The sequence below is a fragment of the Pezoporus occidentalis genome, unplaced genomic scaffold (assembly GCF_034315485.1).
Source record: "Pezoporus occidentalis ecotype Australia unplaced genomic scaffold, CSIRO_AGI_Poc_V1 ctg38, whole genome shotgun sequence".
NCBI classification, from domain to species: domain Eukaryota; kingdom Metazoa; phylum Chordata; class Aves; order Psittaciformes; family Psittacidae; genus Pezoporus; species Pezoporus occidentalis.
The window spans coordinates 56,133-73,708 of NW_026915702.1; the positions used below are offsets into that span (position 1 = coordinate 56,133).

At 39.4% G+C, this 17,576-nt stretch overlaps 1 protein-coding gene and 1 long non-coding RNA gene across 3 annotated transcripts in view; both read left to right on the forward strand.

The window, feature by feature from the left end:
* CDC123 (cell division cycle 123) overlaps nucleotides 1–14,856 on the forward strand; it is a 39,728-nt gene extending 24,872 nt beyond the window's left edge. For both annotated transcript variants that reach the window (XM_062631878.1, XM_062631877.1), the window contains 5 exons: nucleotides 1,923–2,045; nucleotides 5,660–5,688; nucleotides 11,151–11,279; nucleotides 13,052–13,189; nucleotides 14,009–14,856. In XM_062631878.1, the coding sequence (XP_062487862.1) occupies nucleotides 1,923–2,045; nucleotides 5,660–5,688; nucleotides 11,151–11,279; nucleotides 13,052–13,189; nucleotides 14,009–14,035 (446 nt within the window). In that variant the 3' untranslated portion in view covers nucleotides 14,036–14,856. The remainder of the gene's footprint in view (nucleotides 1–1,922; nucleotides 2,046–5,659; nucleotides 5,689–11,150; nucleotides 11,280–13,051; nucleotides 13,190–14,008) is intronic.
* A 909-nt stretch (nucleotides 14,857–15,765) lies between these two features.
* On the forward strand, nucleotides 15,766–17,051 carry LOC134170498 (uncharacterized). The gene is made up of 2 exons (XR_009967277.1): nucleotides 15,766–16,015; nucleotides 16,984–17,051. It is a non-coding gene; the product is annotated as an uncharacterized LOC134170498 (long non-coding RNA).
* Nucleotides 17,052–17,576: the final 525 nt, after the last annotated feature.

Below are 17,576 nucleotides of genomic sequence, written 5' to 3' on the forward strand. Positions count from 1 at the left end.
TTGGCCCTCTTCCTTGACTTCCTACGTGTCGGGATGCTCCGATCTTGAGCACGGAAAAAGCAGTCCTTGAATGTCAACCAACTATCTTGGGCTCCTTTACCTTCAAGCAGCCTTGCCCATGGGATTTCCCCTAGCAATTGCTTGAAAAGGCCAAAGTTTGCCCTGCTAAAGTCCAGGGTTGCAATTCTACTTGCTATTCTACTAGTCCTCCCACACAAGATCCTGAATTCCACCATCTCGTGGTCGCTGCAACCAAGGCAGCCCTCAACCCTTACTGCTTCAACCAGGCCCTCCTTGTTAGTGAGGATGAGATCCAGCAGCGCTCCTCTCCTGGTCGGCTCATCCACCATTTGCAGGAGGAAGTTATCATCCATACACTGGAGGAACCTCCTGGACTGGGCTGCCGAGTGGTCCTTCCAGCAAACATCAGGGAAGTTAGTGCAGTGGTATTAATAATTCAAAGTTTCACTGACATCACAAACTTCATATGAACTTTTTGAAAGGGCACATCTTTGGAGGTAGTCAGCATTGTCCTACAGTAAAACTTAATCTCTGTGTTTTGTGGGTGTTTGTAACAGCAAACTGCCATCCTTGATGGATATTTCTTGGGGGATTCTGGCTTTTTCTTTCCCTAAATAACATGAGTTACCCATTTTGCAGTGATGGGGCAGGTCTTGATATTGGTCCAGCACGGTATTGCAGTGGTGATGTTGACACATCCTGTACGAGAACTCCTGCCACTTAAGATGCATCCAAGTATATAATCCTGTTGATGTCAATTTAAACTATTGTCTTGGTGACAAACAAATATCTAAAATTAAGAGCTTGTGATATAGCTGGAAGAGTTTCTCTAATGTCAGCTATGCAAGAAAGCCCTCAAGAAGGCAACTGGGAGAAATAAGACACTAGACTGCATGCTGTCTCACTGATGTTAGGATTTAAGGTCTCGCCTGTAGTTAAACACACACCTTATCAGCAAAGTATATGTTTGATAACACCTTATGAAAGAGGTATGAGTTATTCTGTGCTTAAAAAAAATCAGTCGATGAGAATCTTTATGGTATGATAGGATCTGTCATCTTTGCTAATGTGCAAGCTTAGCCTCTGCTCCTTTCATTTCATGGTTCCAAATTCCAGTCCCTACGTCTGATGTGCAGAACAGAAAAGGTTTTGACCAGAGTAACCAAAGGGAATGAAACTGAAAGGCAAAGGCAGGAACTGGAAACTTAATCACAAGCAATGGTTCCTTCTGAAATTTGCTTAAAGACGAGAAAGTTGGGGCTGTTTAGCCTGGAGAAGAGAAGGCTGTGTGGAGACCTCATAGCAGCCTTCCAGTATCTGAAGGGGGGCTATAGGGGTGGTGGGGGAGGACCCTTCATTAGGGACTGTAGTGACAGGACAAGGGGTAACTTAAAACTTAAACAGGGGGGATTTTGATTGGATATAAGGAGGAAATTCTTTATTGTTAGGGTGGTGAGGCACTGGAATGGGTTGCCCAGGGAGGTTGTGAATGCTCCACCCCTGGCAGTGTTCAAGGCCAGGTTGGATGAAGCCTTGGGTGACATGGTTTAGTGTGAGGTGTCCCTGCCCATGGCAGGGGGGTTGGAACTAGATGATCTTAAGGTCCTTTCCAACCCTAACTATTGTATGATTCTGTGATTCTATAGTCAAAGCATGACCTATAAAATGAGGTTCACAAAATGTAGGACAGAACTCAACTCTGCGAGGAAGATTCCTAATAGAAGTACATGAAGTATAGGAGGATAAAGCCAAATGCTATGTCACTGGTAATGGTTAAAACTTGGGAGAACCCTGTCTTCTGAAATACAAATTATAACTTGCATATCTCTGATAACTGCATTTTTTCTGGTTGGGTTTTTTGCATGCCTAAAACTCTTCATAATCAACAACATTATTGACAGGTATATCACAGAGGGACTACACACAGTACTACGATCATATCTCTAAGCAGCATGAGGAGATCTGTAGATCAATACAGGAATTTTTCAAGAAACACATACAGTATAAGTTCCTGGATGAAGACTGTAAGTACCTTAAGGCTTCAGTTAACAAGGGGAGTATGGGGGAGGGAAAGAGGATGTTTGTGAAGGTTTTTGAATACTTGTTGCATGCGTAGTTACAAAGACTTAGAAATGAAGGGTCTGCCTCTTTGAAGTGCTTTTGCAAGGTGCTGGGAGGTTTGAAATGGAAAGGGCTCGGAGAGCAAGCTCCTTAAAAACAAGATCTGTTCTCTTGTCCCTGTGGTGTACTGAGCCAAGCTTGTTTCCTCCACAGCACATTGAGTTACAATGTGCTAAATTCCAATTTACTGCTGGAGATCAGTGTTAAAATGGGTACATTTTGATAAATAACAGCATCCCCAATATTTTAAGTCTGCGTATATGCATCTGTTTCTTCCTACCTATTGCTTTCACAGGGCTTGGTTCTTTTTAACCTGGGAGAGTCTTATAGCTCTGGTGGCTAGAGCATGCAGAGCAATGTAGTATTTGAATGACTATAGAACTGGGGACAAAAGAAGGAATAGGCTAAAGCTTTTCAGGAAGACAACAGATGAGTGAAAGATCCTCTCAGAAGGCATAAATGACATTTTTCTTTTTAAGGCTTTTCCCGTTATACTTATTTTTAATTAGGAAAAGATAAACCTGAGAAGTGAGGCAGGAAATGCTGAACAGAAGGCATTCAGCAGTAAAAAGAATACTGTTTATACAGATGTTGCCAGATGTTTGCTGCTAAATTTCTAATGTATTCATCAAAGAAAGGATTAGTAAGCTTCTTTTCAAGAAGTTACAGTAATTTCTCCTAGAATATTGATGCGCACAGCAGTTCAGCTGCTGAAACTTTTGAATAAAGGCTGTGGTATTTGATACACTGAAGCAGCCCAAGTAAATTGTCTCGTTCTTAAATGTGGAGTCCTTTGCAAATTATATTGGAAATAGTTTCATTGCATGGTTAAGTGAGAATTGGATAGTGTTCTGTTGTGCTGGGTGATCAGTAGTGGTGAAAAATACAGTGGAGAAATGGCATGGACCAAACCTCAGCTTAATAAGATAAATAAACATAAGAACTGGTTGTATTTTTGTATTGTCTTCTATAAAGGTTTGAAAACTCAGCCTTTAGGTAAGTTTTGAACATGGTTAACTATTTTGCTGAGCCACCAGAGCAATCAGCTAGACCTGCCTGACATTCTGAAAAGACACTTTCTAATGCCTCTGTTATATTACAATTCTTAATCATTTGGCTTTGCAGGGTTCCTTTATTTCAGTCCCAAGAAGATCTCAAGGATTCCATCTTGGAGAAGACTAGTAATCTGGAAATCAGTAGATTAATTTAATAGGTCCATATCCCTCATGTTTGGAAGATCTGTCGTATAGATCTGACATTGTGATTGCTGTCTTTTAATTTTCCTCTGTGTTCCAACATAATTTTAGCTGGTATGTCATCAACTGCTAGATAAGAATTCAGGGCACTATTTTAGGAAATTGATGCCTAGATTTAGGCTCTGAAACTGAAAGGTCTGAACTGTCATCTTACGTAAAGGATAGAAAACTATGCCATCGAGTTACCTCTGAGTTAAGGAGGTTTCAGGGTGACCTTCTGGGATGAGGTTTGTTAACCTTTTGTTTGTAGGCCCTAAATGCTGGTGACTTGTCCAGCTGCAGAGAAATGCCATACAGAAAATGGTTTCTATTTGTTTGTGGTTTGGTTTGGGTTTTTTTTACCACCTTTCATTCATCCCCCGTCATCTCCGTTGCTCCACCGTCTGGTAGCATATGTGTTGTTAACAGTAAAAATCTGGGTTTGCTTGTTTGTTTGCTTCTGAAGGCAAGGTATTATAGCTTTTTTTCCTGACTTCTTGTTTTGTTGGGGATTGTGATGCTGTTTGCTCTGCTTTTTCCAGTTGGTCTGGTAGCATGTCCAGATGGAAGAGTTGAGTCAGAGCAGCTGAAGCATTGCAGAGTCAGAGCAGTAGGATAACAGATGGGTGAATGCTTTATAAATAGTTCTAAATGATGTTAGAATCTTCTAAATACTTTTCATAAGAGCTCAGTAAGAACAGTGTTCTGGAGGTATCGATACTGTAGAATTGAGCCTTGGCTTACCCTCCATTTTGAGCTATTGCTGGTAAAGTTCTTCTACAGTCTCGCTGCCTCCTGACACTCCTGCTCTGAGGTGGTCCCTAAGAAAAGGGAACAGTTCAGGTTTTCTCTGTTCAGTGTTTGTGAGTGTCCTGAACTGGTCACCAGTGTGCAGTCGGTCTTAACGGGGATGTAAATCCTGCTAAATGCCATTAGTCTCAATGATTGCCATAGATTTGCTTCAAGCTGACAGGTATCGTTTGATAATAAAGCTCAAATGTAAGAGTTCCATTAATGGGATATGACTACTGAGAGTACTTGGTACAGGCAACATGTTCAGTTGAACAGTTCGGAGAAGAAATCTAGGGTTGCTGAGCTCCTTTTTGTGTTGATGGCTTAGGCGCTCAGGGCTTGTCTTCTCAAGGAAATACAGCTCTTTATCCCAGAGTGACGTTTTAATGTGACGTAACTGAGCAAAGAGCTGTGTGGATTTTTAGGCTAGGTGGGCAAAACCACTTATGTGACTGGTTGAGTTTTGGTTTGCCCTTAGCCCAGCCAACTTTACATGAAATGTTAGATTAAGTTGCTGAGTAGCTTTGCTCATGTGATCAATCGCATTGATGTGATCAGTCAACATCCCTGATGCTGACGGCAGCTTGCTGAGTAGTCATTTACGCTGAAGTGTTCTTCAGTCATATCCTGAATTTAGTTTATCCAGCATGTATTGGGAAATCTCTTAGCTGAAATATTCCTTTTCTTATTAGTGAAGGAAGTGACAGTATAACGTCTGTCTGAAATTTTTCCAAATCTGGCTTTTCTTTCTTTCTTTCTGCTAAACTGATACAAGTGCATGTAGTCATGCCTGAATGCTTATCTGTCGGCTTCCCTAGCTGAATAAACATACAGAACAGAACCCATGGTCAAAGATTCAGGCTTAATTCAGTCAAGGGGAAGGACAACAATGGAGCTACCCAAGGCAGCTTTGCGTTGATCGCTGAGTAGCAAAGGTTCTTTTTGAAAGAGTTGTTGACAATCAGTAGGTGTGCTGTATCTGCTCTGGGTTACAGTAAACAGCCATTTCACTGCCACCTCCTCCTCAACACGCCCACTGCCCCCGTTGTTCCTACAACCTGTTTGTTTTGTTATTTGCTGCAGTCCTAATCTTTGTCAGGCATGAACTTTCCCCTGTTAAATGTTGGTGCGATGTCTGCCACAGTGAAGTTAATCCTTCCTGAAGTTTCTCAGTTCTGTTGTAAACCAAACTGCAGTAATGTCAAAGATAAACTTCTTCCTGGGCTAAGAGTTTATCAAGTGTTCTTTGTTGGGGGAAAAACCCAACAGACAAAGCCATTATTAAATGGAAAAACCTCTCAGTGCATTAACTGTGGTTACTGAAATGTTTCAACTCCCTCTTGGAGATGAACCTAATTTTGGCTTGCAGTTCCTCAGGCATGTTGACTTTGCAGATTGTGCTTTGTACACAAGTATCCAGTAAGATTTAGGTGCCTTCTGTGAAATTATATATCCTAATCTTAACTTTTTCTTTTTTTTCTCCTTTTCAGTTGTGTTTGATGTGTACAGAGACAGCAGGGTAAGTGAACTTTATTCTGTGGAAAGCTTTCCTGAAATGCTACAGAGATGAAGCAAACAATAGCTTCATCTTCCTACAAGTGGTCCTTGGGGGGAAAAAAAAATAGTTTAAAACCCAAGAAAACAAAGGAAAAAAAACCCACCCCAAACAAACCCCTAAGCAAACCTCCCCCAAAAAACCCAGAGTACTTGATGTTTTCATTCTGTTCCCCGGGTCTCTTTCTATGTTGAGAGACTGTCTGCAGTAGGATGATAATAAGATTAGGGGTGTAAATATGTCTTTGCCAGTGATGCAATTGTTTAGTAAATACCTTCTGGAGAAGCAGCCTGTCTAAAAGTAACTTTGCTTCAGCTTCAGTTCTCTCAGCTCTGTGGATCTACTGGAGGCAATTTAGTCTTCATTATGACACAGAGTCTTTGCTGAAATCATTTACAATAGAATAGACTGAGATGAAAGGAACCTAGAGTGATCCTCTAGTCCAACTGTCTGGCCAATTCAGGGCTGACCAAATACTAAAGCATGTTAAGGACATTGTCCACAGGCTTGAGGCATTTGAAGTACTTCATTAATATTGTACAACATTACTAAATTGCTTTAGCGAAGCACTACCTTTTGCTATGGTTCCCTCTGCTTAGCGTTTACTCTTGGTGCTTCTGATGGAAATTTATCTGAACATTCAGCTAGAATGGCTGTGATATTTAGAAAAAAGAGAAGGTGGGGGTGATATTTTGCTCACTAAAAAAAATTTAGGGGATTATTACAAAAAAATTATTCCTTCTGGTGCACCACTTCCGTCCCCCCAGGATGTTTTTCCCTGTAGTATCTGAACTCATTGGAACTAATCATTAATATTTCTTCAGATTATCCCTGTGAGGTTGGAAAATGGTAACTTGTATTTGATATGTGGAAATCTAGGGTACAAAGGGATAGATGTTTAAAGAGTATATATGAATGTAGCACATGTGAGAGAAATGGAAGCTAATATTTTCTTTTCAAACTGCTCCAGCTGTGGTTTTGAGTGTGCAGCAGATCAGAACCCCAAACATCTGGATAATGATGGCATGGGGAGAAATGTCCTGTCTGAACTTCAGGTGCCAAGATCAGAGTTAGTCACCTTGACCTTTCCTAGTGATACGGAGCCCCTTTGTCTCACTAGTAACAATGGAGAGAAATAGGTCGAATGAACTGTGCTTGAAAGGCACACATGTATTGTTCTAAAAGCAACCACAACCAAAAATGCATTATGTAGCTTTAAATATCAAAACTAGATTCTGGGAATCACAGCCTGATTTGGGAAATCACATTAATGCACAAAAAGTAAGTGGTTTAGCTTAAAGTTTTTCCAAATCCTAAACCAGAAATGTGAAACAAATTGCTGTATGCTTTTTGCTCTATACATTTATAAGTCTCACTGTTTGACTTGTTTAGAGTTACAGGATAGGAGAAGGTCTTTATTTCTGTTGAGCTGGGAGTGTCTGTAGTAAGTCTGGGTTCTGACTTTGAATGTAGCTCAAGTATTTTGTAATTGTGTAATAGTAAATCATGCAAAACAGAAACTAAACAGGCACGTGTGTCATGTGAAAAACAACTGTTGTGCTGTCACTCAGCATGATTTTTATAACATGGGTACCTAAAATCAGGCTATGGGCTAAAATCAGCAGTGCTGCATGATAATGAAAAACACCTGCCCAAGCTCAGGACATCAGGCTTGAGTGTGCTGTTAGGCAAACTGAGGAGCAGCGTTTCAGCTTTGAACCAGCTTCTGTCATTGAGTACTCTGCCTCCCACCTGAGGCAGTAAAACAGATTATTTAAGTAAAAGGTTTCAGCCTGCGTGATCTCAAATGAGCAGTGTTCCTTCATCTGTCAAGATAAAATGTATGTTAGTAGATACCTAGGTGCCTTCTATCCTGAGGTCTTGTAAACTGCCAGATAGCCCTTTGTGTGTCAGATCCTCTTTTCACGCACACTTTTGTGATTTGTAACTGTATTATTCATTGTGCCCTTTGTATGTGAGTTACAGGCAGCAAAAACAATATTGAGTGTTGCCGAGTGTGATTAATTTCCAGAGCCCAGGCTCCTCGTCAGGCTGGTTGCACAGCAACCTCACCTACAGAATGAGAGCTATGTCCAGTGTCTGCTTATTTTAAATTCTTTCAACTCTAAATATTCAGCTTGAAGATGCTTGTTCTTTGATATGGTTGTGAATGAGAGCAACCCCTTCCCCATGCTTGCTTTAGTTACTGGAGAGACTGTACAGAATAGGGTGCCACAGGTCTTGCTTATTGAGTTAGAGGGTGGAATAGAATCAGCCGTGGCTTGATTGAGAACAAGCTTTTATACGTCCGCCTTTCCTGTCCCTCTTCACTGAGCTCATCTGAGCTAGTGCCGGACTTTGCAAACAAGTCATCTTTTAAGGAAGAAACACTGTCACACAGTCTTCCAAGCTGGATGATCTGGAGACCTAGTCCTGAAGAGACTGTGTTGCAGGACTGATAGCCTGTTTTCATTTGGATCCACTTTGGTTTTGGGAGGATTTTTTTGCTGTTGGGATTTCACAGTCATTGTGCAACAGCTGACAGGTCTGAGAATCAGCTCTGCTGCTGCTTTATCTCCCAGGTGTTAACAGCTTCTAACCATATTCAAGACAAGTCACTGTGGTAAGACAAGGAAATGCAATGAGTGGTTCCAGACCATGACCAGCTCACAGCTGCTCTTGTAAATGGGCCAACTACTGTTTGTGCCTCTGCCTTGTGAGCATTATCACTGTGCATGAAGGTGCAGCTGGAGGGAGGGAGATGTAACAGTTCAGTTTGCATTTTATCTTTTAACTTCCTTTAAACAGTCTTTGTCAAGGCACTTCCTTTCGGCAGCATGCTTAATGCTTTAGTAAAACAAAGTGTGGAGCTGACGTCATGGGGTAAATCTATTGGCTCCTGGTTTAAGATGAGAAGAAAAATCTGATGTAACGCAGGTTGGGTATTTTTTACCCTCCAGATATGCACATCATTGCCTTCCTGGCTTGTTAATTTCTGTGCTCTCTTTGACAAAGATTACTAGTACCAGATAAATAGCTTTACTTTAGATGCACAGTGCAAGTCGTCTGAAACTACATTTAAATTGTGACTTTGCGTGTAAGACTTGAAAGAGCATTTAATCTTAGGACAGTTTGGTTACTGAACCAGGTTTATATATGCTCCCTTTAATGAGCCCTGAAAAGCGATACTTAGCTTGTTTTGCCATTTTTCATCAAATTTGCAGCTACCAAAGCTCAGTTCAGATTTAAGACCATCCCATGGAACCAGTTGGGGCTGTAGTTGGTGTACTGCTGGCTGCAAGGAGGGAGAAATACTGTTGGGTGCTCACGAAAACCAGGGGTTGCTTTCAGTAGTTTCAAAGCCAGTTCTCATTTCTTTCCAGGGTATATTTCTTTAGAGAAATGATCTTAGATTCCTATGAAAAAGCTGTTTCATGTATTTGGGCTGAGGAGGAGTCTCTGCAAAAGCCTGTTGTAGGGAAGTCCTTCATTAAGGATAAACATTTCTGATGCAAGGAGAGATTCTCTGAACTGCTGAACTAACTTTGCCAGCCGTTGTCTCTGTATGTGATTAAATTGGTTCATTAGCTTGTTTTTCTAATGTGGTAGAATAAATCTAACATTCCAGATTCCTGCTCCTGCTGCCTTGGAGCTAACAAGATGTCCCCATTAGCAAAAGTAAAACATCACTTATAATGAGAATTTGTGACTGTGTTTTGAAGAGGAACTGAGATGGAGATGGTAGCAGGGCTTGCCTCTGCTCTCTGCACCCATGGTGTCAATATTAGTGCAGAGGTGTTGCAACTTAGCCACATGGATCTGTGCCTCTTCACTCTTCTGAAGCATGTAAGAAACCACTCAGGTGTTCCTGCAATGCAGAGTTTCTCTTGTAGCTGTTGGGTTTCAGTACTGCTCCTGTGGTGCATTGGCTTCTTAAAATCTGCTCTGTGTGAGATGTACCCCATGGATCTGTCCTGAAAGGGAGAGACCTGTGAAAGCTCAGTGGTTGGGGTGCTGCCTCAGTTCCAGTTACAAGTAAATATCACTGGTTTTTCTGTGGTGGGACTCTCTGCAGCCGCATGAGTAGTTCCCTGTGGATTGTAACACACCAGCCAGTGTTTCTGTTCTGTATCACGTGGGTTTCCATGCTTTTCCTATTCTATAGTGCCTGTGGGGGTGATTTAGGTAGTGTGGGTGGGAGAAGTCTGCATGTGACTCCATGTAATGACTGTATTAAAAATGCCTTTTAGTTAGTCTTTATTTGCCTGTATTTGTGACTGAAGGCTTCAAAAGCATCTTTGTAAGTTAGAAAACAGATGGCTGTAGTGTAAATCATTGAAGATACTTGTTTGTATCAAGATCTTTTAAAGAAAGAACATCCTTCAGGAATGAGGGGAAGAAAGAGAAAGTCAAATAAGTTTTAGTAGCTACACAGTCTTCAGGTTTGGTTTCCCGTTCCAGTTGATCTTTACTGAACGCAATAAAACCCCTCAGTCCTGCTTCTGCTACAGCAACCTTTTTCTTCCATATTTGATAGATCTGATTTCTTCCAGATGTAATACTTGTTTTGCAAATTCTTACTAGCAGTTGTAGTCATGTCATTTTAATTTATTACAATGTTTTGCTTTATTAGGATAGAATATACTTCCTTGGATAAGAAAAAATGGCCATGTGTTGAGGGTTGTATCTTGAGATGACAAGGAATGCAAAATCTTGCTCCCCTGCAGATGTCTGTTACCTTTAACATGTTTTGTTAGTCTCTGCTTTTATTTTCAGTTGTAAACCAGGAATGCTGTTGTGCATAATACTAGAAACTGTTTGGGACACAAATGTGTTAAAGATGAGGCAGGAGAAACTAGTCTGGACTCCTAGTAATGGCTGTATTAAAAATGCTTCTTAGTTATTCTTTATCTATATCTCTGCAGCACTTTTCAGCTTTCATGATCTCTACTAGCATTTTGTAGACCCTGCTCTGTATTTGTATAGTCCTTTCTAAAACAAAGAATAGCAGTTCTTGTAGTCTGCTGAATGTACAGCATTGTTGAGGTAGCTTTTGATGGAAAGCAAAATCCCTGTTTGGCTGGGTTGGTTGGTTGGTTGTTTCCATTCCTTGTTCATGCTGTCAGAGGGGGACCGTGATTAGATAGAACATCCATGTGAAATTTCATGTGAAAGCACTGTGCATAGAACTGATTTCAGTTTGAGCTTTGTTTGATCTTCTGTTTAAACAAATAAATGAATAAGTCATAGCTTGATGAATTTTAAAACTGCATCTAATATAAAGGATGTTATTTTAATGGTGATTTCAATGTTGACATCTTTTTACCTAAAGACCAAACGTACTACAGTAATATCAGTATGTGTATTCTGATTTGCTTGTTTGTTTTAATTCTGTAGCTTGTTTTAATGTTTCTGTTCCATTGCAGGGTAAGATTTGGTTAATAGATTTTAACCCATTTGGTGAAGTAACAGACTCCCTGCTGTTTACATGGGAAGAACTGACCTCGGGGAAAAACTTGAAAGGAGACCAGGGTGAAGGGGAAGCAACAGAACAGGTACAGCCCTGTGATGAGGGAGGGCTAACATCCAACAGGCGTTATGGACTTCATTTGTTCTCTGTCTTTCCAATAATCAATTTGTGATGCAAATTCCATTGAAGTAAATAGTTCTTAACTCATGAAATGTAAACTCTTTATAAGTAGAATCTACTTTATTAGATGGTAGTTAATCTCCACAAGCGTCACATCCTGGTTTTAGGTGCCTGCAAGGGAAGTTTTAGTTCAAACAGTCCAAGCCCATCTTGTACCTTTGACCACACTGTGGGGAAGATGCACTGGAAATTGCTTTTATACAGTTTTCATGCGTTCTTTTCAATTTCTCTTAAAATCTGTTACTTTTCTATTTAATCACTTAAAGTTCAGCTTTGTTTCCTATATCTGTCATACATTTTCCCAGAGCTCCAGATTTATGTCTGGGGATAGACAAAAAGAAGATTAACTTTTGTCTCTTCCTCATATCGAATACCCTTAGGTAAGCCTTGTCCTCTGGTTGAACTCCCTGGACTTGCAGAGCAGGGATTTTCTATCCCTCTTCCAAGCTGCATTGCCACCGTAGAAACAAATAACTTCCTGTTAATACAGAGAGGGAGGAATAGTCTTCATTTATTTGTACTCCAGCTTTTTTCTCACTGCGTGCTTGAGACCATCTTAACGAGTCCTTGAACAGCTGGATAGAAGATATGAAGTAGCATGTTACTTTATCTTGGGAAACGCTTGGCAGTTGTCAGAGGAGAGATGCTAGTCAGATAGTGTGAGCTTTTCTTCATCTTCTGTCTGTTAAACTGCATTAGAAGTAACTGGAATGACAAGCTTTATTGAGCTGATTTTAACATTGGAGCTTTGCTTTAGTTCTGTCACCATTTTCGTAACACCTTGAAAGGGAAATACATCACTCTTAATGCTATTTTCTTGTAGTTTCACCACTTGAAGACCCATTCAGTGAACCTTTCTGCCAAAAGCTATGTCTTCTTTGTTAAAACACACTCTCAGTTCTTGAGCTGTTTGTGAAATACCCGATTTTTGTTTTGAGGATTCTCTATTTCTTAGTGCCCCAGAGTTTTCTCTGGTGTAAGTCTGGATGAAAACTAGAATGACTTGTCTTCATGCTTAAGCTTACATCTGATCAGAGAGTCTGGTGTGAAGTTACTGAACTTCTGTCCTTAAAATGAAGCTGCTTATTGCCATACAGTGGGTGATAGCATTGCATGTCAGTGTCTTAGACTGAAACGTATATCAAGTTACCCAAAACCTGTTGCTATAATTGAGCATTTAGAGATATTTTTAGATAGTTTATAGATGTGCTTTTTCCTTCAGTAAGTAAATTGATTGGAAGTCTTAGGTCTTGATTTCAGAAAGGTTATATTTGCAAACACAGCTTTAAGCAAGGAACCAGTGAAGACAAGTTTAGGGATTCTGTTGTAATGATTTCTTTTATCCACATATTTATGTAGATACTACTGTCTGAAGTTTCTCATAGTTCCATTATTACAGCACTGTTATAAGCATATGTATATTAACTGCAGTAATAATTGATACATTGTAGAAATTTTAAAGTGAAGGAATAAATGCCTTCACTTACTAACATTTGACTTTTGCTCTTAAAGGGGCAGTTTTTAATATAAAAACTATAGTTCTTAGCACAGGTTTAGTCGAGTGAATGCCAGATAAACTTGTTGGCAAAGTGATTCCATCTCATGGAGGAGTTCAGGAAACACTGCTAGCTTTATTCACATGCACTGTTCTTGTCTTACCCAATATGTTTTCCAAAGGACTCTCCAGTTTTCCGTTGTACAAACAGTAAAGTTACTGTCCAGCCTAGTCCGTACCTGAGTTACCGGCTGCCAAAAGACTTTGTGGACCTTTCTACAGGAGAGGATGTTCACAAATTAATTGACTTTCTTAAACTGGTAAGAAGTAGTAAAAAACTTTTAATTCATCTTTGTGAAATAGCAACATCAAAGTGCCTGGAATTGTGCTTTTGTAATTAATATAGGTTACATAGTAACAGCAGAAGTATTATATGAAGCCATTGTACAATGTGTTGTTGGATTGATTTTTATGAAGTGATGAAGAGCAAACCTTCATACTGAGCTTGCTTCAGATAATTAATTTTATCTTCATGGGAGGCAATGAATGCAGTTTGACAAATCTTACTGAAGAAACTGACTTTTCTTTCTGATTTAAATGTAAATACAAATGTAGCATAAATAGAAATGTACTTTTTGAATGGCTGAAGCTAATGCTTTTAAGAGCTTCTTTGAAAGCTGGAAGATAAGTATACTAAGAAAAAAACTGAAACAGTTTTTACTGTTTAGTATACTACTGTTTAGTATACTGTTTAGTATACTAAAAAAACCCTGAAAAGTAGAATTTCTCTATTCCTTTGATGAACAGTGACATGAAAACATGCCATCTGTTTAAGCTAGGGTAGGGAGGGGAAGTTGCCTTCATCTTGACCACTGACTTTTACCACCACCATCATGTTTTATGGTTGTTGTATGTTCTGTTGGTTAACATACAGGGCAAATCTTCTTACTGGAAATAAAATGTTATAGCTTTGGATGGGGGAGAGGGCTGATGTTGCTTTGTTCCATTCGAAAAATGGCTTAGAAATGCATTCATTGTCCAAGATGCACTGTATCTGAAAACACTTGTCATGATTTGTTAGTGCTCTTATTGCAGATAACTGTGTCCTAACATTATGCACTGTCCTGTTCTGTTGACAGAAAAGAAATCAGCAAGATGATGACTGAAGTATCAAGAAGCATTACATTGAATTACAAGCAAGAAAAGGGGCAAAAGCTATAAATAGCATAACTATTAAGCTATTGATTTAAAGAAAACCTGATTTTTATAGTGAATGAAAGCACCAAAGAGCTGTTCATCCTGCATGTCTGTTGGTTTATATTAAAAGTCTTTGTCAGGGAAACATGAAATTACAGGGTGAGTTCTCACTGGATTCCAGGTTAAATGCAATTATACCATGGTGTAAGCAAGCAGCAATCTGAGTACAACAGAACAACTGTTTTCCTATCTCATAATGTGAAGATTGATGCTGTTAAAGTGTGCCGTTGGACTCTTTAGTGATAAATACAACAACATTTAATGCTTGTGCAGTTAAAACATCAAGCATCCTCTGTATTTAGGCACAGCCTTGCTTAAAATATTGCAGTCACAAGGAAAGAAAGGAATGTATGGGTTTTCTTTCTGTAATAAGCTTTTAAAATTGTAAATTGACTTTGTTTTGGGAGCGCTTCTCATCCTTCCTTTATGTAACAAAAAGTGGAGAAGGCGTTTTTTTTTCATGGCTATGAAGGCTAATTCTTCATTTTGGAGAGCAGCTATAGTAGGGTAGTTAAAGTGTCAAAGTTTTGCATTTCAGGAATTTGAAATTCTGAATGCATTTCAAGTAAATAATATTTTCACAATAGCTAAAGTTATGGACTTTGTTAAACTTCACCATATTGTATTTCATTTTCGCAGTAAAGCTTTCTTGAATTAACATTATTTCGTACTAGACATCATCTGTGGCTTTAATATAAATAGTTAAACATAACATCAGCCTGTAATTTTATATGTGGACTAGGTCTTTTTTCTTTTGTATCACATATTTGAGTTTTTCAAGAAAATGATTATTCTTTCAGCTCTTAAAAATCTGTATTCATTTGGTGGTACTTCATGGTTTTTGTATAAAGGGAAGCTTGCTAAATTTGGGAACACAGAAGCACTTGTTACCAGTGTCTGTTACCTGGGAGGTGTAGGGAGGACAGTTTCAGGTGATGAAGCTGCCAACTTTTGGATGTAGGTGCTTGCATGGCCTTAGTAATCTGTTAACAGTGTGCACAATTCCTGTTGAAACGAAAGGACATTTGGAAGTGCTCATAGCACCTGGAAACTGGTTTCTATTTCAAACCAGTTATGTGATACCTTCTGTGTGTATATAAAGCTGTTCATGTTTCTTTGTCTTGCTTTTGCTGTCAAATTGATACGGTGCTTGGTTGCAGTCTGTTCATAGATGTTAAATCTGAGCTTAGATGTTGAACTATTACTGTCTTTATCTTTAGTTTTGAACGAATACTTACTCTTGTTAAAGATTATACAGATAAAGAATCCAGTTCTACCAAAGACATTGATGAAACATCACACATTAGAGCTCCTGGAGTCAGAATACTGCCTGATCTACCCCTACCCTGGAAGCGATGGAGTCACCTCTCAGTAGCTTTTAGGACACAGGTTATCATTAACTCAGAGTTGGGCTATAACTTCAGGACTTTGGATGCATTTTTCTCACCGTTATCAGAGGGTTTGTTCTCTAAATCAGGTGGGAACTTCAAAACCTAAAAAAAATCAACAAAGTTTTCTTTTTTTCTTTTAACATTGCTAGCCATAACTTAAACTACTGTGATGATCTCTGTGATGAGATCATCACAGTAGTGATGACAGAGCGAGTGAACAAGTTGCCTGACTGGGTTTAAGCCACGACAGTTCTTAATACAGATAACACCCTGGAATTTCCAGCAAGCTCATAAATGCTTCTGAACTTACAGGTTATTGTCTTTAGACAGTACTGAATCTCGGTTTAAAACTGCAAAATAGTTTCCTGTATCTTTTTCTGTGGGCTCCACTAGTTAATTTACTATTATCACAGCTTACTGTGCTGGATATTCACCACAACATATACGGTGTCAGGACCAGTTTGATGGGACCCTGTGCGCTCTAGAGTGTCCCTTTAAGTGAGTAGGCTGGAACGTTGTGTCCTTTTAATAGTTCTTTGCTTCCTGACATTTTATTTATCCTGAAAATAGCATCATCAAGAGAACTGACCACAGTCAGTACAGAGCTCTTAGCCTTGCTGGCAGCTTTCATATGTTTTCAGGAACTGCAGTCTTCTGTGGATGCTCTGCATTTATAGTTGAGCTCTTCTAGGATAAGTGATGGTGGAATCAGACACTGGCCAAGCTCCTGGCTCCCTAAACAGCTTTCCTTGTTGCTAGCCTGTGCTGGTCCTCTACTTAAAGGACTACCGTAATAAAGGACCACCACCTGCTGCTCCTGTCTCCTACCTACTGCCCTCTGGCACAGCTTACTCCTCCAACCCTCATCACTTTCAACAGCTGTTTAACAAAATCAAAGACTTCTCTGTATAGTTATATGCTGGTGATGAGTGAATTCAAAGTTTGTTTTTCTCCCCTATGATTTGGGTAACAAATGACCTGTCTGAATTAATGGATTGCTCAGCCAAGCCACCAAACACTGATAATTAACTTTATTTCAGAGTTGCAAGAACTTAATGGCACTTCCTCTGGGCTTAAGTTTAATAAGGACTTGTAAAAAATAGCAGAGAAAAAATAGTAGTCCCATGTTCAGGCCATGATACAGATAAGTCCCCACTATATAAATCTCTTTTATGTAAACAGATTCCCCAGAATATCCTTACAATTTAAATAGATAGTTTATATCTACTTTGTTGCTGTCTCCAACTTCAGGTAACCAGATGTTGGGGTTTGGGTTTTTGTTACATCTGCTAGATTAAAGATTCCTCTTCTAAAAGAATTTTCATTCCATATGTCCTTTTGATCTGTGAGGATAATTAACAACCATTCCTCTTGGGGAGGTGTGGAAGCTAATGTTGATACATTAAAAATGCTTTAGATCATTTTTAAACTGAATAGTATATGACACTGTTTTAATTTTATTTCAGATCATCATAAAATTGGTTCCTGCCTGTAGGCATTATACAGAAATGGGAAAATACGAAATTCCACTTGATTCAGGTCCTTGTTCATGTGATTCAGTGATGTGATCACCATTTGCTGAGTAAGGGCTAGCTATATACTAAATATTCTTAGTTGTATGCTTAAAATGTTCTAGAAATATACTTGTAATCTCACCTGGATGACAAACATGAAGAATTAAGGGAAGGTAGCACACAGTTGTTCTATATAGATGTTAATGCATGCCAGGCTCTGAAGAACTCTGGCTGTGTTTAATGGATCGAGTGCAGTGAAGCTCAGTTCTTGGACTGCTCCTTGCTCTGCCAGGAGCACCAAAGAAGAGTCTTCACTTTTGCAGCCAATGCTTGTGATATCTAATCTCACAGATGGATAGTGGGGATCAGAATTCCTGTAACCCCCTAAGTAGTAGTTACTAACATGTACTGGCTTACTTCAGGATTTGGAAAAATGCTCCTGTACTGGGCTCCAGACTATCCATTCTCCCTTGATTCTTCTTTTTCCAGTGGTGCCCACACTAATCTGGTATTTGGGGGAATGTTAAAATTAGAATAAGATCTGA